Raw genomic sequence first — 25,046 nt, forward strand, 5'->3', positions numbered from 1 at the left:
CACAAGCACTGCCCATTCTCCCCCATTCTCCCTCTCAGCCCTGCTCAGGATGCTCTCAGCACAGCCTATTCTCACCCAGCATCACTCAGGGCCACTAAGCATTGCTCAGGACCCCCCTAGCACATCTCAGGACCCCCCAGCATTGCCCATTCCCCCCCAGCACAGCTCAGGATGCCCCAAGCACCACTCAGACCCACCCAGCATTGTTTGGGACCCCCCAGAATTGCTCATTTTCCCCCAGCTCTGCTCAGAACTCCTCCCCCCCCCCAGTTTTGCCCATTGCCCCCCAGCTCTGCTCAGGACCCCCCAGCACTGCGTTTGCTGCCTTTTCACCCCTCTGGAGCCGCTCTGTGCCCAGAGCAGGCCTGCAGTCGCCACGTCCCCGTGTGGGGCTGAGGCAGGAGGGCGTCAGGGGGAGCACGAGCAGCTGAAGGGGATCATAGAGCAGGGACAGGCCATTCTGAGCTAAAACACGGATGGAGGACCAGCAAGGGGCTGGGAGGACTCGCTGAGTTTTGGGGCCGCATCGAGATACTGAGGAGTGAAACCCCGCCCTTCTGCGGCCGCTCCCGCAGGCAGCACAAGGAGCGTGGAGGACCCAGCGCCGCGTCCCGCCTTCTCGGCTATAGAGTGCGTGCAGAGCGACCCCATGCCACTTCCGCCGGCCATCTTGGGTGCGGGCAGTGAAGCTGCCGCAGCTCTCTGGCTGCGCCTCGCGCTGTTTGGAGGAGTGGGAGAAGCGGCGGAACGCCGCACCGCATCTGCGAAACCGGAGTAAAGCCCGAAGAGCTTGCGCCGTGCTTATCCTTCTCCTCCTCCACAGGTACCGGCTCCGTTCGAGCCGTAGTAGCGGATACCCCTCGCCCCGCTGTGGGAGCAAAGCGCGGCGGCGGTGCCCTCACCCAAGATGGCGGCGGGCCGGGGGCGGGCTCTCTCTCTCTTTCTCTCTCTCTCTCTCTCTCTCACACTCAATCTCCGCGTAGAAAATGGCGGCGGAGCGGAGCGGGACCCCGCGCACAGCGCCCCCCGGCCGCCCCTCAGCCGCCCCTCAGCCCCCAGCAGGAGCCCCGTGAAGCGCGCGGTGCGGAGCGCCGTGGGGCGGCAGGACGGCTTCTCTCCTCCTCCTTCCCACCCCTCAGGGGGCGGCGATAGCGGCGGGGAGGAAGAAAAGGATGCCACGGAAGCTGCTGTTGCCTTATAAATCTGTTTTTCCTCCTTTCCGAGCTCCCAAGGGGCTGCATGACGCTGTGGCGATGAACGCGGCCAGGAGCGGCTATCGAGTTTTCTCGGCCAACTCCACGGCGGCCTGCACCGAGCTGGCCAAGCGCATCACCGAGTAAGTGAGCCCGGAGCCGGCAGCCGGCAACAGCCCGAGTCCGTGCCGAGCGGCTCTGGGACGGAGAGACTTCGTCCGATCCGCCCCTCCGTGCTGGCAGCCTTCGTCCAGCTCTGGAGCCGGTGTTTGTGTGGGAAGGGAGGAGGTGGAAGCGGTGCTGGGAGGCGCTTTGCTCAGCGGGGTGGTGGAGTCACGCCGACCCTGAAGGCGATGGAGAGCTGTGGGGATGCGGCGCTGAGGGACGCGGCTCAGCGGTGCAGCGGTGGGCGGGCAGTTGGATTTGGTCTGAGGGGTTTCTCTAACCGTGATGGTTACAGGGTCGTTCAGTCTGAGCACGGGCTCGGAGCTTTGCACGGGGACTCGTGGCTTTGTGCTTTTTCGGCAGAGCAGCGTGCGTTCACAGCGTGCGGCCCCAGCCTGGAGTGGATTTGTTGCTCTGGTGTGCTGGAAATGCTGACAAAGAGGAGCTGAGGGGTAGAAGCCTGTCCCTTTTTTCCAGGCCGTTGCTTTCACCTTGGCTCAGTAGAAATTTACATGCTGGTCCTGCTCCATTTGTAACTGCACTCCCCACAGCGCAGCCCTTGGAGCTGAACTCCCACTCCCACTTCTGGGTTGGGTTAGTTTGGTTCAGACTGGGACGACCAACAAGTGGGCACTCCCTGCTGAAGGGGCTTTTCTAGGAAGCAGGGATGTATTATTATTATTATTATTATTATTACTATTTTTTTTTTGTATGCTGCTGTTCTAAAGCTGGATACGTGTTTCCTTTCTGCTTTTGGTCAGATAGAGCTTATAGGAAGCTGGCCTTTATGCTTGTTGATCTGGTGTGGAGGATAGCATCCTTACCATTGTCAATGCAGCTGTCTGCTTCCTGCTCCTAGGGAGTGCTCAAACTGGAGATAGTTCTGAATACAGATGTGCTGCTGCCTTAAACTGCAAGAACATCTTGCTGCTTCTCCAGCTAATGTAATAAACAGTGCATTCAGTCCGTAGCACAGGTAATCTGCACAAAGCTGACTGTGCTGTTTGGCAGGGATCACTGGTGTTGATGGGACATGTGTTGGATAATAGTGATTTAATAGTGACAGGCTCCTTTATGTGAGGTGAGGAGGCAAATCCTTGTGCTTGGCAAGGTGTTATTGGTTCACAGGTGGGTTTGGTTGTTTTGTTGTTGTTTTTTTTTTTTTTTTGCTGCATTTGGTCAGTTCTATATCACTTTCCCTTCACTGTTAAAACTCTGAAAATGAAATCTGTATAAATATGTATTTTGAAAAAAGAAAACGTTTTTGCTGCAATAGATGGGACATGGGAAGGCCTGTCGTGTTGCGTCAACGCGGGATATAACAGAAGTCCCCTGGGGATAGGGAACGAGCTCCAAGTTCTCAGGACTGAAAGAGCAAAGAGGCAATCTTTATTCTCCGCTCTCTGTCTCAAAAATAACTCGCTTTCCTCTAAAGATGTAATGTGAAAAGACACAGAGCAGGCTTCCTCAGGCTGTGGCACACAGCTGGCTGCATGACGTGCTCTGTTTGCACTCACCTTCCCCTGTCAGCTAGTGAGTTATACGTGAGGTTTTAAGTGTCTGGAATTTCTCCCTGCCATAGGGAAGCACAGGTGCTCCCAGGTGTGCTAGGGGCTGTAATCTCCTGCAGGTCTTCCAGTGATGCTCTGAGTCTGAACAGAAGCAGAATCCAGAGTGACCATCCGGCTATGCCTCCTGATCTAAACTTCTGATAGAGGCAAGATGGGCTCCTTGCCTTGGCTCTAGCAGTGGTGAGGGTGCTGGATGCTTGAGCAGTGGTATGAGCACGTGAATGTGTTGCACAGCTAGTGCTTCAAGTGGGACTTAAATCCTTACTGTCTGTAAAATGAGGGCAGTTATCGCTCAGATAGAAGTGTCAGAGGTCACCTGTGAGAGGAGTTGGAGACAAATGTAAAACCTGCGACTCTGAATAATGTGGATTTGTCCACAGTAAAAAACAGAAGTCTCCCAGAAACTCAATGGTATTTCTCAGCCTCTCATGCTGTAGTTTTGTATTGACTTCCCTTAGGAGCTCAGGAGCTGTTTCAACACGTTTATAATGCATCCCTTGTTTTTTCAGGTTGCAAAAGATGTGCGACTGCTGGCTTTGGCTTCCCACTGTGTCCCATTGCTGGGGGGGTCAGTTGCACCTTTTAATAGAGTTGGAGCAGTCCTGTAAGGGTGAGTCTGTCATCTAATATTGTGCGTTCTTTTAAAAGTTAGTTTTTTAAATGACCTTCAGTGTAAATAGTAAAAGAACTTTAAAATAACACACAATATTAGGAGTTGGGCTGGTTGTAAGATGAGGCCTAAAGGCTTTCGTTTTGAGCTTTTGTTTCTGTTAGTTTAGTTTCTGCCAGGAAGAGGAGCTGGTGCTGACTCATGGGAGCCAAATGCTTTGTGAGAATTCTAATAACTTCTTAGAGTCAGGATGACTGAAACATAAATAAAGCCCTATGTTTTCTCCAATCTTGTAAATTGATTGGGACTCTTTGTTTAATCCTTTCCCTGAAGGAAGGAAAACTCCTGCTGTAATTAGGACGCTTGGCATCTGATTGCGAGCTGCATCTGCTAGGAAGAAAGATAATTTCTGTGAATAGTTCTTATCTCTGATGGACCTTGTGTGCTGCTGGGGAAGGAGAGGGAGGTCTTACCAGCATGGAGTCTGTAACAGATGAATTTAGATCTCCCTCTAGCTGCAGTGTTTGGCACACAGGCTCTAAGTACTGCATTCCCCCTGCTGCTTGTGTTTTTGAGTTGGAGTGGATCTGATGATTGAAGCTTGCTGATGTGTCCCCACTGCTCCTGCAGGCCTGTGCTGTGTCAGACGTGGTGTCATACACTCCTTGCAGGCACTGAATATTCTACACAAGCATTTGTTTGCAGCACAGAATATGCTGGTGGTCTAAAGGTGAAAGCAGTACTGTAAACCTGAGCAAAGCAGATTAGTGAGGAAAAGATGGAGACCTTTATTCTGATGTATGGTCACAGAGCTCTGTATGCAGCAGTGAAATAAGGGCAGTGCTTTCTGAGGCAGAGCTGAAAGCAAATCCTGCTTCTGGAAGAGATGATGTGTTAGGAGGACTTGCAGTAACCTTTTTTGGCTGAAGGAAGGAGTGTTTTTGTTGGGATGGAAGAGAAGTGATATCATCCTGCTCTCTGTCTCCAGACTCTGCTCTTACTGTCTGGGAAGAGCTCGATAAGATCCAGCATCAGGAGAGGAGCTGGCACCAACTCCTTTCTGTCTTGGATACAGAAGCACTCACTGAGACAGGAAGCTGATAGATATGGCAAGGTAACACTGCACCAAAGGTTTTGTTTGGGCAGAGGGAAATGAACAACCAGTCAGACAGTGTGGTTGGAGGGAGTTAGAGATGGGACACAGTGCTGGGGTAGGGGCATTGGTGGGCATGGAGTTGGGCTTTGAGGTTATCTGTGTGACTTAGGCATTAACACAGCTGGGCAGACTGTGCGATAGCTCTTTGTGCTGACTGGTGCCAAGTGTAGGGGCTGCTCAGTCCACAGAAACACACAGCTAAGAGCAGGGCAAAATCTGTGCTGTGTGCATGGCTTTTGCAGTGGCTGGAACAAACGATGCACGTGCTGTGTACAAGTGGCAGATGGATGGCATAAACTGTTCCAGAATCCACTTGTGCTGTGTGGATGGAGAGAGGTAAGAGAGACTAAAATGGTTATAATGGTTTCAGAGCAGATTGCTGTGTATCAGAACAGTGCTTTGTTTCCTTCCCTGGTCCTCGAAGGAAGAGGTTAGGAAATGCACTCCAGAACTGCTGCTGTGTTAGCTGGTCTGTGATCCTTAAGGATTTGCTTCAGTTTGAAACAAAACCCTGCAAGTGAATTTACATCTTGTGTTTTGATTCATCAAGTCTCTTTAATTGATTGTCCTTTGTCTCAAGAGCCTGGTGCTGTGGTTTCTGGCCTCCTTCAGAGGAGCACTTTAAAGGCTGATATAGAACCTGCAATCCTGCCGTGTGTCACTTCCTTATTGAACTGAACAAATGGCTTCTGGGCTGTCCACATTTTAACTGCACTGAACACAGGTCTTACAGTCACTCTTGTATCCACAGCTTAATATCCTCTTGGCACCTGCTGAGACTTTAGGAAGTTAGATCATAGCAAGAGATATTACAGATCAATACACATTTGTTACTAATTGTATTGAGTAAATATTTTTTAAAGCCACAAAAAGAGATTTTTCTCTTGCATTCCAGCAGGTCTCAGAGGAACTGAGTCAGTGGCAGAGATGGTCCAAGGACTGCAGGGCAGCAGGGGGTGAGGCTTTGCCTTTTAGGAGTTGTGAGTGCTTGCACAGTGAAACCCTGAATGGAGACAGCATTAAAATCCTGAAGAGATGGAGCAGCCTGGAGCAGCAGCATCTCTTTGCAGGGCTTGGTGGGCTGTACACAGCACATCTCACCTCTGAAGACTGCTGTTTTTAAAGGCAAAGCCAACACCAAACCAAGTTCCTATCTCTGGGGTGGAAAAGTGAGCTTCCAGAAGTGTGCTTGTGAGCCAGCAGACATTAGAGCACAAGTGAGATTTCTGCAAACAGCGTGAAATCAGCCTGACCATTTTCCAGTCTTAAATACTTGAGTATCAGCAAAAAGTTCTCTGTAGCCAAGTACTGCACCACGTCACAGTGCTTTTACTGATGGACCTTATTTTGCCCGAAGACCTGTTGTAGCTACGGTGTCTGAAGTATTCTTTTTGGCAGAACAAGCTGTAGCTTTCTGCTGCTTTGAGTGCCCTGAACTATGGTGAAGAACTAGTGAAGATCTGCCTGTGTCTGTGGTCACCTCGATCTGGTGGTTCTGACAGCCCTTGTTCATGGGGCTCCTGCAGCCACGTGCGGAAGTTTTTGCTGTCGGTTTGATTCCTCTATTGCCTAAAGCAGTGAGCACTTGTGAACCTCTGCAAGGAGGCAAGTTAGAGGGCAAGGAGTGGGAATGGGTGCGAAAAAGGGAGACATGATGGGAAGTGGAAGCTGTTCTTTGGTCTCTTAGCACGGTAAGAGGCTGTTTGGTGGTGCAGGGTGTGCTCTGCCCTTGGCTTCTGTGTCAGTCTTCCTTTTGACGCAGGTCCCATGCAATTTGCTGCTTTACAGCAGGAGCTGCAGGGACAGCCCTCTACTTTTAGTAGCCTGGACTAAGTCTAGGTTTTATCAGACTCCTCCTTAGGCTGAAGTCTCTGATTGTGCAAAGCCTTCTGCATCAGATAGGGTGAAAGGTGGGTCGCTGAGTAAACACACCTCAGCTTGGAGCACTTTGGAACTGCCTGTTGGTCCTTTTGCTGTGTCTGCAGCTCAGATCATCGCAGAACACTGCAGGCAGTGTTGATATATGACCTTATGGACAGTTTTATCTCATATCCTTCCCATTGCTGCCTCTCTTGTTTATTTGCAATCAACAGTTGGAGCAGACATTTTATTTATTGTCTGGTCAGAGCAATCTACTACTGCTTGTGCCAGTTGGCGGCTGCTTACTGTCTCTTCTGCTGTTATCTGCATCCAGCTTTGATAAGCTGAGCTGTTTTCTGAGTCCCTCTTTCCGTCAGGAAGCAAACGTGCCATTCCTATTTCTTGCTTCAGCAGCACAGAAACTGCATTGCTGTTGTGCTGTCTGAATTGAGGAGCACTGAGCTCTTGTTTCTTCTCCAGCATGGTTGGGATCTTTCCAGCTACATCCTCACCAAGTGTCACAAACACTGAGCGTGCCACCATTGGGGGGTGTTTTGCAGAGGTGTTTTCAGCTGGATGGTTCCTGAAGCTTTCCCTCCTGTCATGAGCTGCAGGGCTGACTAATGGCATCTGCACGTTCTGCTTAATGGAGGATTTTTCCAGCAGTGCAGTGTGCAGTGAAGTCAGGGCATATGTGCCTCTAAAGGGAGCTTGTGAGACGTGCTGTGTGGTCATGGAGGAATGAGTGAATCATTCAGTGTTTACCCACACACTGATTTGTTTTGTGTTTGATTGTCCAGCTTGTTTCAACTCGTGGTTGGGCTGCACCTTAATGTTTGCAAATGTGCCACTATTATCAGAAGGATTGCAGGATCCCAAGGGGCAACAGGGAGTGTCTGGCAGGTCTATGTGCAGACTTCACTTTTGAAGTACACAGAGTTGGTCCTGGAGATCCTGGGGCTTGGCTTTGTGTTGCTGCTGCTTTCCACAGCATGGGACCGGTGAGAGAAGCTGTAGTAGAGGTCTGGGTGGATTTCTTGCTCTGGACTGCACAGCACCTGCATGTGCTGCAGTGAGTTCCTGACCTGGGCTGGGTCTGCAGGTAACCACACCACCCACATATAGAATTTACTCACCAGCCTCAGTCCTGGCAAAACGTGCTGCCAAACGTGTGCACCAAGTGCTTTGTAACCAGTGCAGCAAGCATGTTGTGTTGGAGCTTCTGTTGTCACTGCTGTCCTGGTCTCATCGCTTTCTAGGACAGCTTCTGGCTGAGGTTTCCAGCCTGGGGGCTCACAGCTGAGTCCAGAAGGCACTGGTTGGTCAGCTGGTGTTGAGCACACCCGTCTCTAAGTAGGTATTGATGCATTATTTGTCAGCAGGGTTAAATGCAGAGTGTCACCTGAGGATATAGTTGGGACTGTAGAGTGTTTTAAAATTCTCTTCAAAATGAATCGTTATTATAAAACAAATGCATTTAAACAAAATAAAAGAGGGCTGCTCCTGCTGCTCAGATGGAACCTGGGCCCAACCAGGGCTGCTCCCAAAGGGTCAACGACTGACGTGGGTGGAAAGCAGTCACACAGGACGTGTGTTCAGGCAGCTGAGCCCCTGAGTTTATGCCTATGTGAATGGGCTGCTACATTTGGGTCCTCGTTAGGCAGTGCTTTGCTTTGTCAGTGTGCACGTAGGTGGGCTCGTCTGCTCTGCGTGGTGATCTGCTCAGTGCTTCCAGTTTTAATTTCCTTTTCTCTCTCCAGGCGTCTCGGTGCTGAGTTGGGGAAATCCGTGGTGTACCAAGAAACCAATGGAGGTAAGAGAACTCTTCAGTACTTGCAAGCCTGTTCTGGGCTCATTTTAGCCGTACAGATAGATAGCTCTGTTGGCCAAACCTGCCTGGTAAGTGCAGTGATTCATCTGTGATGTTACTGCTGCTCCTGGCAGTGCTGAGCTTCTGCGTCTAACCTTAGGTGAACCAATTAAATGTGTTCCTTGATTTCCCCTATGGCCTTGTTTCCTACCTGTCAGCTGTCTCATCTGACACAGATTCCTCCCTCAGCTGTTAGTAGCTGCAAAATACGTGCTGTTGTGCTTAGGAAACTGTCTTCCAGGTTGAAGTAATGGCCTTCTTTCTAAATGTCTGCCTTGCAAAATGTGAGTCATTCCCTACTCCTAAGCCTCCCCTTACTGCAGGCAGGTTATGGGCACCTGTTTCTCTTTCAAGAGAGCAGGTGTATGGCTGTGCTGAGGGCTGTGCTTCCAGAAGGTTGTTTTCATCTCTTTAAGTGTAGCAAGTGCCCATTTCCAGATATCCTTGCTGGGCTGAAGCACAAGGATGCTGACTGCCAGGACAAGCAGGCAGTGCGTAAGCTTCTGTAGCTGTGTGTGGATATGATGGGATGTTCATGCTGTCTGTTCATGCTACTGAGAGTTTCCTGCCCTCTGGGGTTAGTTTTAAATCAGGCTGCTTGCTTCGAGGCCTGAAGTCATTCCTCATCACTGCACAACAGATCATTCTCCTTTCATCAGAGTCCCTTAAGGCTGCTGCAGATGTCTGGACGATTAGACTCTGAATTCTCTGGCTTGGTAGATCTCTCTCTCCTTTAACTTATCCCTGCCCTCTGGCTCACAGCTGTGTGGGTTATGAGTGGCTAAGGAGGGCCCCTTGGAAAACCTGGTGTCACTGCTTGGGCTGTGCTGAGCTGTTCTGGGCTCTTGCTTTGAGTGAGGGCTATAGGAAGTGATTTCAGCAGACTCAGACTTCCTGCTCTGTCAGTGTTAAAATGTCTTTTCCTTGGTAGTGAAGATGGGCAGACCTCCCTGTGAGCACTGCTGCTGCTGTGGTAGGCTCTCCAGCCTGCACAGAGCTGGCCCTGTAAGCTGCAAATGAGCCAGGTTAACCTCCTGGTACTACTAGGGGATGTTCTTTGCATGGTTCATTGTTATCTAGTGAATGTGGTACTGACAGCTTTCAGCATTGAGCACAGAGAAATGAAAAGGATCTCTCATTAGGAGTTAAGTAATGGTAACAACATTTTAGCCTAGTTTTGTATTGTAAATATAGCTAACTCACCAGTATGTGATGCCAGCTTCTTGCTTCCCAGGGCTTCTGGAAAATCCACTTAGCTCCCTTTGTATGCATGTGGGGAGAAGGAGCAGTTCCTGCTGTCTTCCCTGTGGGCCAAGTTGCCTTTTCACTGGAAATCTGACATTTGGGAATAAAACTGTGGTCTTTTCATCCTTTCCAGAAACAAGAGTTGAAATAAAAGAATCTGTCCGGGGACAGGATATCTTCATTATACAGACAATCCCCAGGTAAGGGATGTATGACTTAATTTCATGACAGTGATGTGCTTTTGATTTCTGGTTCAGCTGATGGTTCTGGTTGGCTTGCTAGCCATTAGTTGGCATGCCAGTGTCTCTTTCCAGTTTTTTGTTGTTGCTTTGACTTAATTTAAGGCACAAGATAGTGTTAAGCTGTTAAAAATTCCAGAGGATCATTTGCACCAAGGTGAGCTGAGAAGTTTCCCATCAAATAGCATGCGTGTCACCTGAGGCAAGCACAAGGATGGATGGGTCTCAATCAACATCCCTGGTCTGTGTGGTGCTGTCCTTGTAGGATCCGTTCCTTGCTGATTTTTGACTGGTATTTTCATTTCAGGATGTGTAATTGCCTCAGTTACCTGGCAGCAGAACCAGCAATGAACATCAGTGGTGGCTCTTGTTACAAACTGGATTGCTTTCACTATAGTGGTGTAAAACTCAGGTGGAAACCCTCAGCTTCCCTTCTCTACTCTTGTAGATCTTAATGATGATATGCTGTTATCAGAGATGAGGTATTGATATCAGGCAAGAATAAAAGTATTCATGCTGTGATGGCATTCTCCAAGCTACCAAATTCTGCTAGTTTTTGGAGATCACAAGGTATAATAAGTACCAGAATTCAAGCAGCTAGCAAAATAACCTGGAAACCAATATTTTCCCAGCTTGCCTAAGAAGTGCAGTCCGCTGAGAATTCCTCTTTGTAATGCTTGGCCTGTTGCTAAAGAAAACAGTAGGACTACAAGGTCAGCTTGCTCTCTCCTGGAGTGCCTCTTGGAGGCTGAGACACTTTCCTAGAGCTCCTCTCTCTTGAGAGATTTTTTTTTTTTTCAGTGTTTCCTCCCCCAGGGAGCAGCTAAATCTCCATGAGATGAGAACCCGCTGATGCAGGATTGTGTTTCAGGTGAATGGTGCCATTCTGTCCTCCCTGGGGAGAGAGTTCTCTGAAATAACTTGTAACTGAGAGCTTTGTAAACATGAGACAGGTAAGGTAAGAGAGATAACTGAGTCTAACAATAATTTTTGGGAGGGGAAAACCTCTTCTGCCCTCAAATTGTCAATCCCTTTGTTTTTCTGTAAGCTGAACTGAGTGTTTCCAGGTCAGAGAATGGGTCCTTTTAGTAAAAATGCCCAACTCCTCCAGATGATGAGGCACTGGTGTACAGACAAGTCATCTGTTATTCTTAAGCTGCAGCTGTGCCTCGCTGCATTGCTTGAGAGGACAGGTTCAAGGACATCTCCATTTTGCAGAGGGTTTTGGGGAGCTTTTAAATAGAGTAAAATGAACAGTTTTTGGATAACCTGAAAGTAGGACTTCCACGCTTATTTTGCTTTTCAAACTGCTAATAGTAGGAATTACTAGGAAGGGAACAGAGAGGGGAAACAGCCCTGTTGTGCTGCAGTGTGACTCCACAGTCTGCAGCTGAAGTGCACAGAGAGAACAGAAAGACCCAAATATTTGATACAAGCTCCCTGCCCAAAATGAATGTTGCAGAAGTAAAGCAGTTACAGTGACAGGTATCATCTGAGGCTGCTAGTGAGTGGGTTTGCATTTGTATGAGGAAAAAACAAATAGCTTAGTGCTGGTTAGGCAAAAGTAAGTAGCTTAGTACCAAGCAAGGGAAGGAAGGTAAGGAGAAAATCTGCTAGAGGTATTTGGATTTGAGTGGCCTGGAACAGGTCAGAGAGACTCTGCTCATGAGAACAAGGAGGTGTCAGGTTCAAAACACCCCAAAGGGGGTGATACTTTCCATTATGAATTGTTTAACCTCAGGATCTCCTTCCTGCATAGTGTTGCCTGTACCAAGAGTGTGTCATATCAAAGAGCTGCTAGGCAGATTGGTGGTGGTAGACATGAGGAGTACGTTGTGGACTGTTAGAGACACAAAGAGATTGACATTCCTCCTCCAGCACTCCCTGCTCTGGCATGTGGGATTATTGCTACCAGGATCCCACCACAGCACCAGGGCTGCTGGTACCTCCTGAAATGAGGGCAACCTCTTACAGAAGCAGTTCTGTCTGTTTTCTGTTCCTTCTGTTTTGTTTTAAAGTAACTTGAGAAGTGATAATAAAACGAGTATTGGATTTCAGGGATGACCTTCAAACAAACATAAAGTTGGCCACTTTGTTTTTATACTGTACCGATAGCAGAATCTTTTTCTCCTTTCCCAGCCACCCTGGCACAACTGAAACAGCAAAGGGAAGAAGTGGTTCTTTGTTAGCTTGCTGTCCTATGTGGCAGGGGTTATGTTTTATGTAATTCTTGGCTGGATGCTTCAGGGCCAACAGAGCTTTCTTGTGTGTGAACAGCATTGTGCATGAGGGCTGCCAGAGCCAGCAGGAGAATAAAGAGACACAGAGCACACACAGATGAGGGGATGCAAATGGAGGTTAATTCCCAAAGGAATGGGGAGCAGTGGAGAAATGGAAGGAGTTGCTGATCTGTGATGTGTTGCATATGAAGAGGAAGAAGTGTCTGAGCTCCTGGGGTAGCCAGCAGCTACACCATCTGGAGGATAACAGCCTTCAAGCAGCGTGTGGGTAACTTCCAGAAAGTCCTCTGCAGGGCATGAGGATGCTCTGTGCTGCTCACTGCTCTGCTGCATGGCCAGGTCAGCTTCTCCTCCCTTACCTTGTGGCTCTGCAGCACTGCCCTGCTGCCCTGGAGATGTAGTGTGTTGTTTGGGGCAGCTGGAAAACATGAGCAAGGGTGGATTCTTCAGCTTCCAAATGGTCTGGAGTTGCTCTGTGATAAAAAAGACAACGTGTGGAATTTGGGCTTCCCTTGGTGTTGGTTATAAGGAATTAAAAAGGCTTGGCCAATATTTTTTTTTTTTCCCTTTCCAAAATGAATTCAGATGCAGATTAATGCACTCCTACCACACTGGGCATCATGGTGAAACTAACTGGAGATAGAGTTTTGTGTGTATTCCTTCTTGTGATCTATATGTATTTTCTGCTCATGTCACTTTTTTGTCCTCTTTCCAAATGAAGGTGTTTGGGGTTTGTAATGCTGCTGTTACTTTAATCATGAGATAAGTTGGTGGGGAAAAAAAAAGTTTTTGTGGTGGTGGAGGAAATCATCACACACCTCATCTCAGGATACAAAAACCAGATGCTGTTCCACAGCTTTTATGCTGGAGTCAAATTCTGTGCATACAGCAGCTGATTGCAGTGTGCTGTGGCACAGCAGAAGGAGCTGTGGGATTACAATGTAGGCCTGGCATGCAGTAGCATAAAGTAGAACACAATTTATGGGAAAGCTTGGTGAGGAGAGAGGGGTATGGGTGGACTATGAGAGGGAATTGCATTGGGGAAACAAAACCTGCTAATATTTGGGATGATTTTGAAATCTCATAGGGATGTGAATACTGCTGTGATGGAGCTGCTGATAATGGCTTATGCACTGAAGACTTCCTGTGCCAGGAACATCATTGGGGTCATCCCCTACTTCCCCTACAGCAAACAGAGCAAAATGAGGAAGAGAGGCTCCATAGTCTGCAAGCTGCTGGCGTCCATGCTCGCCAAGGCAGGTGAGTGCTGTGGGCATCCAAGGGGTGCCTGTCCTGTTCTCCCATCAGATGTGCTGCCAAATCTGTGAGCTGCTCTCTGGGAGATAGTTTCCCTCAGTTTCTTCTTATTTCTTGATGGCTGGGGAAGTGGCCTAGAAGTGTCACACTGAGATGCATTGTCAGTTTGGTGCTGTGACTGCTATTGCATTCATACAGTTCTCATCACATCTTTGAAACTTCACGTTACCTTCTTAAGCTTATTTTAACACATGGCACACTGGTCTGACTAATACTGGAAGTATTCTGCAAAGTGGAGATGCTTAAGGAACTCCAGCCACGTGGGAGTTGTCTCAATGAATTATTATTTTTTGTTCTTTTCTTTTCTTAGGTTTAACACACATTATCACTATGGATCTTCATCAGAAGGAAATTCAAGGCTTCTTCAGCTTCCCTGTAGACAACCTGAGAGCATCCCCTTTCTTGATTCAGTACATACAGGAAGAAGTGAGGTTACTCTAGTTCTGTATATATCCACTTGTCTTAATGCAGTAGCAGAGTTTGCTCTGTCAGGCTAGATTAACTGTTCTGTTCATTTTTATTTTTGAGTGTATTTTTTTCTTAGGGAATACATCTTGCATTTCTCAAGGAAGTGGGGAAAATGTTATGTTAAATTAGATTGTGTGATTGTACTTGAATAGAAATTGAGTTCTTGACCATAAACAGAAGGGAAACTTGAGCCCTTAACTGAAATTCATTGCTCTCTATGGAGCTAGTGCCATTTGAGAGATGCTATCTGTGCTCCTGCCTCTAATCACCTCTTAAATCCTGTTAAACTGTCCTTCCTCGCCCTTTGTTCTGCCTTGGATGTCTGACTGATCTGAATTATTGATAGACTTTATCTTGGGCTGTGTTCAGGCATGCTGAGCATGGGGGGCCCGGGGGTGGAGGTTTTACCTTCCAAATGCCCAAAATTATGGCTTGTGGTGGTGTGGTGAGAGCAGTGCTTCTCCATGTGGGGGAGCCCTGGCTTTCAACCTGCAGTGGGCCCATATCTGGTGCAATTCATTGTTTAACCCACCCCCCCTTGCTCATTTTGAACACAGAACTAACACCTGCTCTGTGCAAGCTGAAGCCTTTGGTCCCAGAGCCTGTTGCTAAACCTTCCCTTTCCTGTGCTATGCCCTGCATCTCAGGCAGCTGCAGTTAGCACTGCAGGTGATCCCAGAGCTTGCAGATGCCAGTAGTGAAAGGAGGCACTTAACTGCAGTCTTGTACAAAGTAGGACCTGTGAAAAGATTACATCCTATGTGGTCTTGCCAGTGTTAAACCTCTCTGTATTGTGTTTTGCATACAACATGCAGTGCTGGTGTTGAGGAGTGCAATTGCCTTGCAATTCTTCTTACCACAGAATGAAGATTTGGGGGTGGGGGAAGCTGTTCTAAAGCTGCCTGTCAAATCAGTTGTGCATTCTTAAGAAGATCTTTACTTAAATAGCTTTTTTTATCACATCCAGATTCCAGATTATAGAAACGCAGTTATTGTGGCCAAGTCTCCTGATGCAGCTAAAAGGTAAATAGATTCTTTACTAGCTGGTTAAAAACAGCTCAGAAAAAATCTGGGCTGATGAGGAATACAGTAGGGAGAAAATATGGGAGGGTGTGCAAATAAATCATCAATCTGATCCAAGAGGCTTTGGTTTCTTAGAACCTCTGTACAGCCTTTGTTTGCCTGGTTGAGAGGGAGAGTTCTGGGAGAGTTCTGCTCCACTGGGCTGAGAAGCTGCAGCAGCCCAACATCTCCCTGACACGCTGTGCTTGTCCCACAGGGCTCAGTCTTACGCTGAGAGGCTGCGGCTGGGGCTGGCAGTGATCCACGGTGAGGCTCAGTGCACAGAGCAGGACATGGATGATGGACGTCACTCCCCTCCCATGGTCAAAAATGCAACTGTGCATCCTGGTCTGGAGCTGCCATGTAAGATTGAGCTTCTCTGCTTATCCTTGAGGGGAAAAAAAGAGGCTGTTAGGTATAATCAACCTAAGGGCAGCTGGACAAGTGGAATTTTTCTCGTGGAAAGGTCAATGTTAGCAAATTGCTGGAGGAGATACAGGGAGAAGTCCTTGTTTAACTCCTACTGGCCATGCAGAGCACCAGGATTGCTCCTGTTGGCTGTGACCAGTCAGCTGTGTCAGACTGACAAACTTCTGCTAGAAGCTTGCAGAATAATGAAGAACTCATTAAAATCAGAACAGAAGTGCAGAAGTGGAACTAACAAGGGAACAGACATTGAGACAGGCTGCTGTCCCCATCTTGGAGGGATGGGATGGCCTTTGCTTTCCCCTCTTGCTCCAGCCATCATGACTGCTGGAGGCTTTCTTTATCTTGAGAACCAGGCAGTCACCTTGCAGTGTCTGTTTTCACATACTTTTGATGCTTGTGTGGCTAGTGTGAGTAGGTTCTTAGGGAGCATTGTTGAACTGATTCCTTTGCTCTTGCTATCAACTGATAAGCTGCCGACTTGAGAGCACAGTGCAAAGAAAACAGCAGGGAATGTATTCTGGGAAAAGTGATCCTATTAGCATTGCTTGTATTCTTGCAACAGCAGCAGTCAAACAATAACAATACAGTCAAAATCCAGCTCTTGTTTGGAAGGATTTTAGTTTTCTAGGTAAATGGTGATAGGACAGAAATGGTGGGGGCAGTGAATGAGGCTGGGAACTGGCTGTGGGAAATGCAGCATGCTGCTGTGTGTGATAAAGAGCTATCTATCAGGCAGCCCAGCTTGATTATACTGGTTGTGGCTAGGGCTACTGATAAGCAACTCCTCTTGTCTTTTGAAGTCTGGGGAGAACATCCAACCAGTTTGAGGACAAGTCAGGGAGGAGGAAGGCGAGTAAGACTGCAGGCATTTTACATTAGCCCAGTCCTGCTTGCCATAATGAAATCAGTTAAACAAAGCTTATGTTGCTGGTGAAACTCCTCCTGGGCCTTGGGGGACAGGTGGGGTTTGGCAGTGATGTTTGGAACTTCATCTTGCTTGTCTCCTTTCTGATAGGAGATTTCTTCATACACTTGCAGCAGAACAGGAATTTGCATGGTTGCATTTGGCCTCTTGCTTCTTGTCCTACTCTGAAGGGGATTCCATCCTCCAGAGTGTCACATCTGTCTGCTGTCAGGGGATTGATGCAACTGTGTCTTTATTTCCAGCTGTGTCACTTCAAGGAATCTCAGCTGTGGAAGCTGGCGCTGCTGGACAGCCCCATAAGTGTCAGCTCATGCAGAAATTTGCCTTTGTCCAACTCAGTTATGATTTCAGTGGGAGAATGTTTTTGGTCATCAGCTATCCAAACAAACTAATTTGCTGTGTACCACCACTATTCATCTCCTGCAGAAGCTCTGCACTTGACTAATGACCTGAGGCACACATGTCAGACAATCAATCTGTAGCTTGGTAGCTGTCTGTCATGGAGGTGGGAGGGTTATGGTGCAAGCTTGTCCAAAACTCTCTGAAGAAAGCTGTTTTTTATCTCCTGTATCACCTGTTTTCTCATCTTACTAGATGCCTGGTTTTGAGTGTGAGCTGGGCTCTGTTACTGGGCTGTATCTGTCTGAGGGCAGTCTGTAAGCTGCTACTGAATCCTACCTGTCTTTTATCCTCTGCCACCCATCTGTTATCTGTGTGGCAGGGTTAAGGATGGCAGTGCTGTGAGTCTGTTAAACCTCCCTTCCTGTCTGATTCAATTGTTGGAAAGGTGGCTTCCCACCTCAAGTGGGACATTAAACAAAACCCTTGATCAGCTCTTCCTGTGTTATACCATCACCAGCAATCTCAGAGTCACGAGGTTTGATGGCAGAGTAAAACATGGCTTGCCTGTGTGTGTGTTTGTGGAACTGGCCAAAAAAACCTCTGGCTGCCAAACCAGTCGGTCTGCAGGTCTGCCTGGCTCAGGTGTCACAAACACTTGAAGTGGCAGTGCTCCTGGGGGGCTGCTGAGACTGAGGGCCCCTCTGTGGGCTGCGTGGATGTTGGTGTGGGCCATCCTCCCTCTCTTGTCTCCACAGTTTGGGGTCCCCAGGGGCACTGTCACAGCCAGAAATGAGGTAAAACCTGGGGCTGGGAGCAGTCCCAGAGCAATTATGCTTTCTGCAATTCCTTGTGGGCTTTCTAGTGAGTTGGCCAGGCTCCTGCAGCTGGCATGCACCTCTCCTCCCTGTCTTAATAGCAATCACGTGCCTTTAATTAATAATTGTTATGCAGCATCGTGGCTTATTTATTGTCCTGAGAGCGTGACCTGATGTGATGCTCTGAGCAGGTGGCATGTGAAGCTATTGCAGGAATGCCAGAGGTGTTTCCAGACACACTTCCTCAAGTGCTGTGCTGAAGTGGCAGCAGGAGCTCCAAGTGTTTGTCACTCAAACATCAGAAAGCAGAGCCTTTGAGGCAGGATGTCACTCGGAGTTGTTCTCTTTGATGGTGCACTGTGTGTCTCAAAGCTTGCAGCTGGCTTGGGGCTGTGCTGCAACAAACATGTGGCAACTTTGCATCCTCATCTTAAAGAAAAGGTGCGGGGCACCATCTGTTAATTTGTTTCAGTGGGTTGGAAATTTGGTACTTTCTACACAGAGCCAATGGTCGACTTCAAACCCGGAGCCCAGCAAGCTGCTGTGAGAGAAGAGTTGGGAGGAGAACTGGGGTGACCCTGGGTCTGTTCCCACGTTCTCCCCCCATCTCTTTTCCATGTTCTGGCTGGGGTGCAGGAACATCACCTGTCTCTCCAGCTCTGTCTGTGTAACAGTTTCGGAGGAGCCTTTTGTCCCCAGGCTCTGTGGTCAATGCACTGTTATTTTACCCAGTGATTATTGCTTTAATATATGTGATGATAACGTTCAGCTCCAAACAGAATTTCTTTTAGCATTCCTTAACCCATTTTTGACTGCTTAATCGAAGCAATGGGTTTCAGCACCTGGGAATTGTGCTGCTTCATGCCATGATCATCTCACCTTCAACACGTGGTGCTTGATGTGTATCACTCACAGCAGGGTGATGGTGCAGGTTAGGCTGATGGGCTTAATTCCCCAGCACCCCCATGTTCTTTAAATCCTTGTGCTGTAAAAATGATGGTTATTTTCTCTTGTATTCCTAAAGCTGTCAATGCAGCAAGCATGTGTTCTGACTTTCCAGGAAAAAATAGCAACACTTTTGACCTAAACTCACAATAATCAAAGGGTTTTGTGTTCGGGAAGAGGCTGTTCTTCACTATTTGGAACTATTTTTCAAGCTACCTTCTTGTATCAGCTCTGATGGGCACACACAGATAATGTCAAAAGATTTGGAAGAAAAAGAAGTTGGCCACAATAACCCTTGCATACACTCTCATCACGTTGCAGTGATCAAAGTTCTCTTGCAATTTGATGTGGTTGGTTGTGGGTGGATCTTGGCTTGCAATTTTTTTCTTTTCTTTGCAGAGAAAATTGAACAAGAAAAAGGGAGAACCTCTCTTTAGGATCCGGGTAGGTCGACACGTTGCCTACCATACTTTAAAAATAAAGCAAACTTGAAATACAGCCTTTAAAAGCAGACAAAAGATGTGAAGCACTGCTAATGTTGCTAGCTGCTTGGTTGGCCTTTGAGCATAGCAAGGAATGTATTTGCTTCCTTTATGGAATGGGAGGGCACAGGTTTGCTGAAACTTCATGTGATTGTCAGTAAAACAGTGCTGAATTTCAGTTCCCTATATCCATTAACTATGGCTGAGAGTTTTCCCTATGCTGGCTCTTGTAAACAGAGCTGGAACTCCTCTGGGTGCACACACAGGATGGAATGGCAGCCAGATGTAATCCTTTTGATTTTTTCATAGCTCCCACCTGGAGTTTTGTTAATAACTAATCTGAGCAGGTAGGTAGTGCCTGTAATTGAATTTTATGGTCTGCTTATCTCTTCTGAAGCTTAATCTGAGTTTATTACAAGTTCTCCTCCTCCTCCTCATAAGAATATTCTCCCTTCAGGATTTAGACGTGACTTTGCATTTGATAAGAGACTCAAAAATAACAATGCAGAGACTGAGGAATGTGCACTCCAAAGAGCAGTTAACCCTTAAGCTCTGGGTAGCTGGGGTGTCGTTTTGATTCATACTGCTTTGCAAGGAGTACCATTCCTCTGGGCAAAGCAGAGTGACTGGGTGCCTTTTATACAGTTCTGATAGGCATAAGGGAAACCAGTGAGCAGAGTACGTTGTGTACATGAGGCGTAGCACTGCACATGAGTCCTTGGAGCTGTGGTCCTCATAACTGCTTTCATCACATCCCTCAGTGTGACTCACCCTGCTGTGCATGGACTGTGAGTGTTCCCAGGCGCTGATGAGCTGTGGGAAGAGTACTGGATCAGCCTGCTGTGCAGGATGGGGAGTTTCGTGTGGGACTCCTCTGACCAGGAGGGCAGAAATCAATGCTCAGACAAGGCTTTGTGATGGGCAGCAGCTCGTGTCTCAAGTGTGAATTACTGCATGGAAGTAGATTGTCTTATGATAGATAGCAAAATGTTTTTCCTAGGTCTAAAACTCCCCTGGATTCAAGAATCTGTTGTGGCCAGAGTACTTGCAGGCCCAAAGTTTACAAAGAGGAGCATCCTTGGTGGGTCTCTGCTGCGTTCCTTGCAGATAGCATGAAAGCTGGGGGGTGCAGGCCCATGGGTGTTACAAAACGTGAGGGGTTCTTTGCTGCAGTGCTAAGATCAGCCCAGATTATCACCTGATGAAACTTTCATACCCACCACTGTGTCCTTTCTATGCTGTGAGTTTTCCTGCAGCGTTTACTACATACCCAAGCACCCTCTGGCAGGTGGGAGGCATGGAGTATTGATAGCACATCCCCATCCAGTACTGGAGCTGATCCCTGCCTGGCAGGAGTCTGAAGGCCATGTCACATCTGAACAGTGTTTCCTAGTTTGTGTCTCCTTCCTTTTTTTTCTCCGTGCTGCTGCTGAAGGTTTTTCAGGATGAAGGATAAAGCTGTTCCATGTGTAGTTTTTTGCAGGAGCCTTGTCTGTGCAAAAGTAGAGTCAGGAAAGTTTGGAACCTTATTTCCTGGTCCATTTCTTCACCGTGTGTCAGCATAGCTCATCGACATACATTTCTGCTTCCACTTACTGGTTGCACTGTGATTGTAGAACCGAGTTGGAACTGAATGTTATCCTGCTCTTTCTGTTAGCTCACTTAAAAATATTCAGCAGGTTCTGCTGCTGAAAGCTGCCTGGAGTTTCCTTTGCCTGTGCAGGTGTTGCTAAGGTGCTTCCATTATCTCAAAGATCCTTGCATGTTTGGTGATACCAGAGAAAGCAAGCAAGCTGCTGAGCCAAATCCTTGAGACAAATCAGTGACAGTAGGTGAAAAATGGAGCCTTATAAACCATGTGCCCTTTGAGAAGTGTTGTGCAGATTTGTTGTTCCCAGTCGTGAGGCTCCTTTCCTCAGCCTGTTTTGGAGCACAGGCAGTCACTGCCATTACCCACAAGTGAGGTCTGTGTTGTAGCACTCTTGCACAAGGGTCTGTTAGATGTTTGGAACTGCTTCTGTAACAGAGATGAATAGTTGGTCCCTGCAGAAACTGAGTTTCATCTTCAAGCAGCAGTGCTATTTATTTAAAGAGAAAGGCAATGGTTGAAGCAGTGGTTACCCACTTTGGTGGGAACCAGGATGATGTAAAGCACTGTGTCTGTGCACCACTGTAAGACTCTAAGTGGGGCTGTTGCAGTTTGACTCAAGGCTAGCTGACTTCTTTTGTTTCTTTCTTCTTTAGTGATGATGGCCAAGGAGAAACCACCAATAACTGTGGTTGGAGACGTCGGAGGAAGAATTGCCATCATTGTGGTACGAGCATGATGGAGAGGAGGGGTGGGGATGGTTTGCTTTCAGCATGTTTCCTGGAGCTGCACTGTCCCAGAGGGTAGGAGGGACTGCTGATGTGTGGTGGGAATGTGATTGTTGCCACTTCTTTCTCTGGTTTTGCTGTTGACTTTGGTTTCTTTCTTCATTCTCAACTTTCTGTTGAGAACTGTTCACAGTGCAGCCCTGGAAAACCCCAAATGATCTTGTCCCCTTGAATCTACAAATATCAACAACTGCAAATCTTCAACAAATCTAGGATATGTGAAGAGATCTCCTAAGGATTTAAAACAAACAAAAAACCTTGCTGAGTTTCTCATACATCCTGTGCCATGCTGCTGTGTAACAATTATCATGCAGCTACTATAGCAAGGAAAAAATAACCTTGCTCAAGATAAAAGCTCTGTGCTGCTTTTGTGTGCTGGGACTGTATTGTTTCCAAAACACAACATTGGTGTTGTTCAAAAGGATCTGTAAATGTAACCAAAAATGGTTTTGCACTAAAAGCAGCTGAAATAACCTGAGGATTATTATTTCTTTTTTCTTTGTTTATGGCCAAAGCCACAATACCTTGCAGATCCATTTCTGCACTGCAGGCATGATAAGCTTCTGGGTTTGATGCTGTTTCTGTTTCTTCCCAGGACGACATCATTGATGATGTGGAAAGCTTTGTAGCTGCTGCAGAGATCCTGAAAGAGCGTGGAGCCTACAAGATCTTTGTGATGGCCACTCATGGGCTCCTGTCTGCAGATGCACCCCGTCTTATAGAGGAGTCTTCCATTGATGAGGTGGGTATCAATTTGAACTGCAGAGCAAGGCTGCTTTTTGGTGTCTGGATTGATTTAAGGCACTAAGAAATAGAAACTGAGGTGCTACCCCTGCCAATTAGCTTGTGCCTGTGAAGTGATCACATGGGATGCTTTCATTTCTGGTTCTTCATAGAGAACTGTGTGATTAATAAATGTTCAGGTCAGGTTTGTGTCTCTGCATATGCATGTGGATGAGTCATCCCTGCCTGGGCATTTCCCTCAGCACAGCTGGCTGTGTGTGACTGCTTTCTCACAGTGCAAGCCTTCTGCCCCTCTCTTTGCCCCAACTGGTGATGGGCCAATGGGTGCCTTGTGAGAAAAACAATTTGGATCTGGACTTCAGTGACAAAATATGTCAGATCCTGTGCTCTAAGTGGCCCATCCACTTGTGTGGTGGTAGCTGTCATAGAGTGCTGCTCACAATGGTCCTCTGAACAGATGGACTGTCACTTGGGGGGCACCATTTAATTTAATCTCATTGCTAACCCACGTGGATTCCTCAGCCTGTGAAGCTGCAGGTGTGCACCGCTCCTGGAGCCAAGCTGGGATAGCAGCTCAGTGAGAACGAAGCATCAGCAGCACAGCCGATGGTCTTTTCTTTCTGGCACTCCGTAGGTGGTGGTGACCAACACAGTTCCTCATGAGGTACAGAAGCTGCAGTGCCCCAAGATAAAGACTGTGGATATCAGCTTGATTCTCTCTGAAGCCATCCGACGAATCCACAACGGGGAGTCCATGGCCTATCTCTTCCGCAACATCACCGTTGATGACTAGACCTGCCCCTGCCCCTGTCCTGGCTTCCACGGGAGAAGGAAAAATGCATGAAAAGGCAGTACCATAAATTATAGGCATAACACAACCGTTTATTCATGTAGGAAGGGTGAGAGTTCTCAGGGTCTTGAGCCATGAGATCCAATAGAAAAAGATCAACCTGACCAGCACTTTACAGTTGAACAGAAGAGGCCACTGGCAGTGGGGAGGGTTTACAACTTTGAGAGAAATGGAGAAATGAGGAAAGTTTGAATTTTTAATTTTTTTTTTTTTTTTTTTAGTGTTATCTCTTGCTCTGAAGGGTGGGGGGGGAGAAGAAAAGTGTAAAAAGAATAGCTGTCAGCTTCTGAGAAAGGAATAGAGAGCACTTGTTGCTGCGTGTGGATTGCAAGAGGAAGCAACGTTTGGGTTTCTGTTTCTGATTGTGGCTTGCCTGAGAAAGCACAGAAAGGAACGTCTCGCTGAGGCTGCTGGGCTGCACCACTCGCTGCTGGCAGAGCAGAGTGCCAGCTGAGCCCCCTGTGATCTCTTGCATGGCATAGTGAGTGCTTTCATCAGATCCAAGTTAGCAGAACAGCCAGAAAGGGCAGCTCAGGTCATATCATTGCAGGGCTGCTCGGGTCCCTGTGACTGGGCACTGAGAACAAACTCACACGTACCTCCCAGCAGGGCAAGGGGTGCTGGGCCATTTCATTTCGTGAGCCTTGGGTCATTATTGTGCTTCAGTAGAAAGTCATGTGAGGCTCTGGGTCATCACTTGAACACTTGTCTGCACTGCAAAACCAGGCGTGATTCCTGGAGCTGCCTGAAGTTACTGAATGAGGGCAGAATCTTCTCGGGGAGGGGGTTGGAACAGCATCTGCCTCCAGCACAGCTGAGCTCTCTGAAACAATAACACTCAACCTGCAATAAAAAGCATAGGATTTCTCATTTTTTGGTGCTTGCAGTGACCCCTTCGCCCTCTGAACAGCTGCTGTGTCTGAACCATGAGGCTTTTGCTGTAAGTAGGCTCTCTTGGCAGCTTCTAGCCTTCTTCCATGGGGAAGCAGGACTTGCTACTTGCTCCTTTCTTGAGTGACACAAATCCTTGGCTGGAGGGGACGCTGGAGAAAGCAGCGTGCAGTGCTTGTGGAGGGCTTCATCTCCAGGTTGATACAGGGATAAATTCCCAAACTGTGATCTTCCCCCTTAATGAAGCAAATAAACGTGCTCCAGTAAAGCCTGTACTACCTTCAGCGTGGTGGTGTGATGAACACACCCTGCAGCAGGCAGCCTGCTGATGGAGGGCTGTCTCTCCTGTCGGAGTTTCGCTCATCCTTCTGTTTCAGAGACTGGAATTTGAGCAGTGCCACGGGGTGAGCAGGGATGCTTTGAGCAGGGAGAGCTTTCAGTGCTTGCAAACAAACCTGCCTGAGCTGTAGGGGTTGGTTCTGCAGAATAATGTCCTGTCTTAGGGCTGGGGAGGGGTGGGAAAGCCCAGACCTGAGAGCAGTGAGGTCCTGTATGGAATCCAGCACTCCTCCTCCAGGGGCTGTGCAGGGCTGGGGGAGCTCTTTAGACCCGGGGCTCGTAATGCAGTCCTGGCCTGAAGCATTGCTGAATGGAATGAGTGAATGGCTGTGCTCCAACCTGGGAGCTGGGCTTCAGGATAAGATCAGCACTGCTTTTCTGTTCCCTTCAACCTGCTGTCCCAGTGCAGGTCTAGCACTGAGCCACTGCCTGAACCCCCCCATCGGCTGGCACCATAGCAGTGCTGCTGTGCTCTTCATGCTACAGCGTGGCTCTGTGCTCACGACTGCGTGCACCGGGTGCTTCCTGCAGCATGAACGGAGCCTGCATGGCATAGAGCTGCTGCTGGTGGCTCTGCCAGGTGCTGGAGCTCAAGGTTAGACAGAAAGCAGCTCGGCGCACTTGTTTTCTATTCTCGTTTTTGCTCTGATGCTGTTGATCCCAGCTGAGCACTGAGCTGTGCTGCCTGGGGCAGAGAAGCTGCCGCCTCCCGGCCCAACCTCAGCGGGGAGGCATTGTAGCGGCACAGCCGTGTCCCTCCGTGCGCGGGAGCCGTGGCTGTGGGCTGCGTGAATCCTCGTTCCCCCGTTGCATTGAAGTGGAAACGAGCGCTGCGCGGTGACAACGCGCGGCTCCGGGTCACCGCGTCGCGTAGCGACGGGGAACGCTCCGCTCCCGTCTCCAGTAAACACC

At 48.1% G+C, this 25,046-nt stretch overlaps 1 protein-coding gene across 6 annotated transcripts; it reads left to right on the forward strand.

Moving 5' to 3' along the window:
* The first annotated feature begins 644 nt into the window (after positions 1-644).
* Positions 645-24,063, forward strand: PRPSAP1 (phosphoribosyl pyrophosphate synthetase associated protein 1). Of its 6 annotated transcripts, none has more exons than XM_010721416.4 (12): positions 1,225-1,336; positions 3,439-3,539; positions 4,528-4,653; positions 8,316-8,368; positions 9,804-9,870; positions 13,237-13,409; positions 13,777-13,892; positions 14,902-14,957; positions 15,214-15,359; positions 21,179-21,249; positions 21,906-22,052; positions 22,689-24,063. In XM_010721416.4, exons 3-12 carry the CDS (start codon positions 4,646-4,648, stop codon positions 22,845-22,847), a joined length of 996 nt encoding a protein of 331 aa, XP_010719718.1. In that variant the 5' UTR covers positions 1,225-1,336; positions 3,439-3,539; positions 4,528-4,645; the 3' UTR covers positions 22,848-24,063. The 6 variants fall into 6 exon arrangements, with proteins under 6 accessions (XP_085096431.1, XP_085096430.1, XP_010719718.1 ...); XM_019621700.3 differs by lacking the exon at positions 4,528-4,653 and adding an exon at positions 10,781-10,867; XM_010721417.4 differs by lacking the exon at positions 4,528-4,653 and adding an exon at positions 10,781-10,862 and having other exon boundaries at positions 13,777-13,897.
* The last annotated feature ends 983 nt before the right edge of the window (positions 24,064-25,046 follow it).

This window comes from Meleagris gallopavo, chromosome 20, assembly GCF_905368555.1.
Source record: "Meleagris gallopavo chromosome 20, MGAL_WU_HG_1.1, whole genome shotgun sequence".
NCBI lineage: Eukaryota > Metazoa > Chordata > Aves > Galliformes > Phasianidae > Meleagris > Meleagris gallopavo.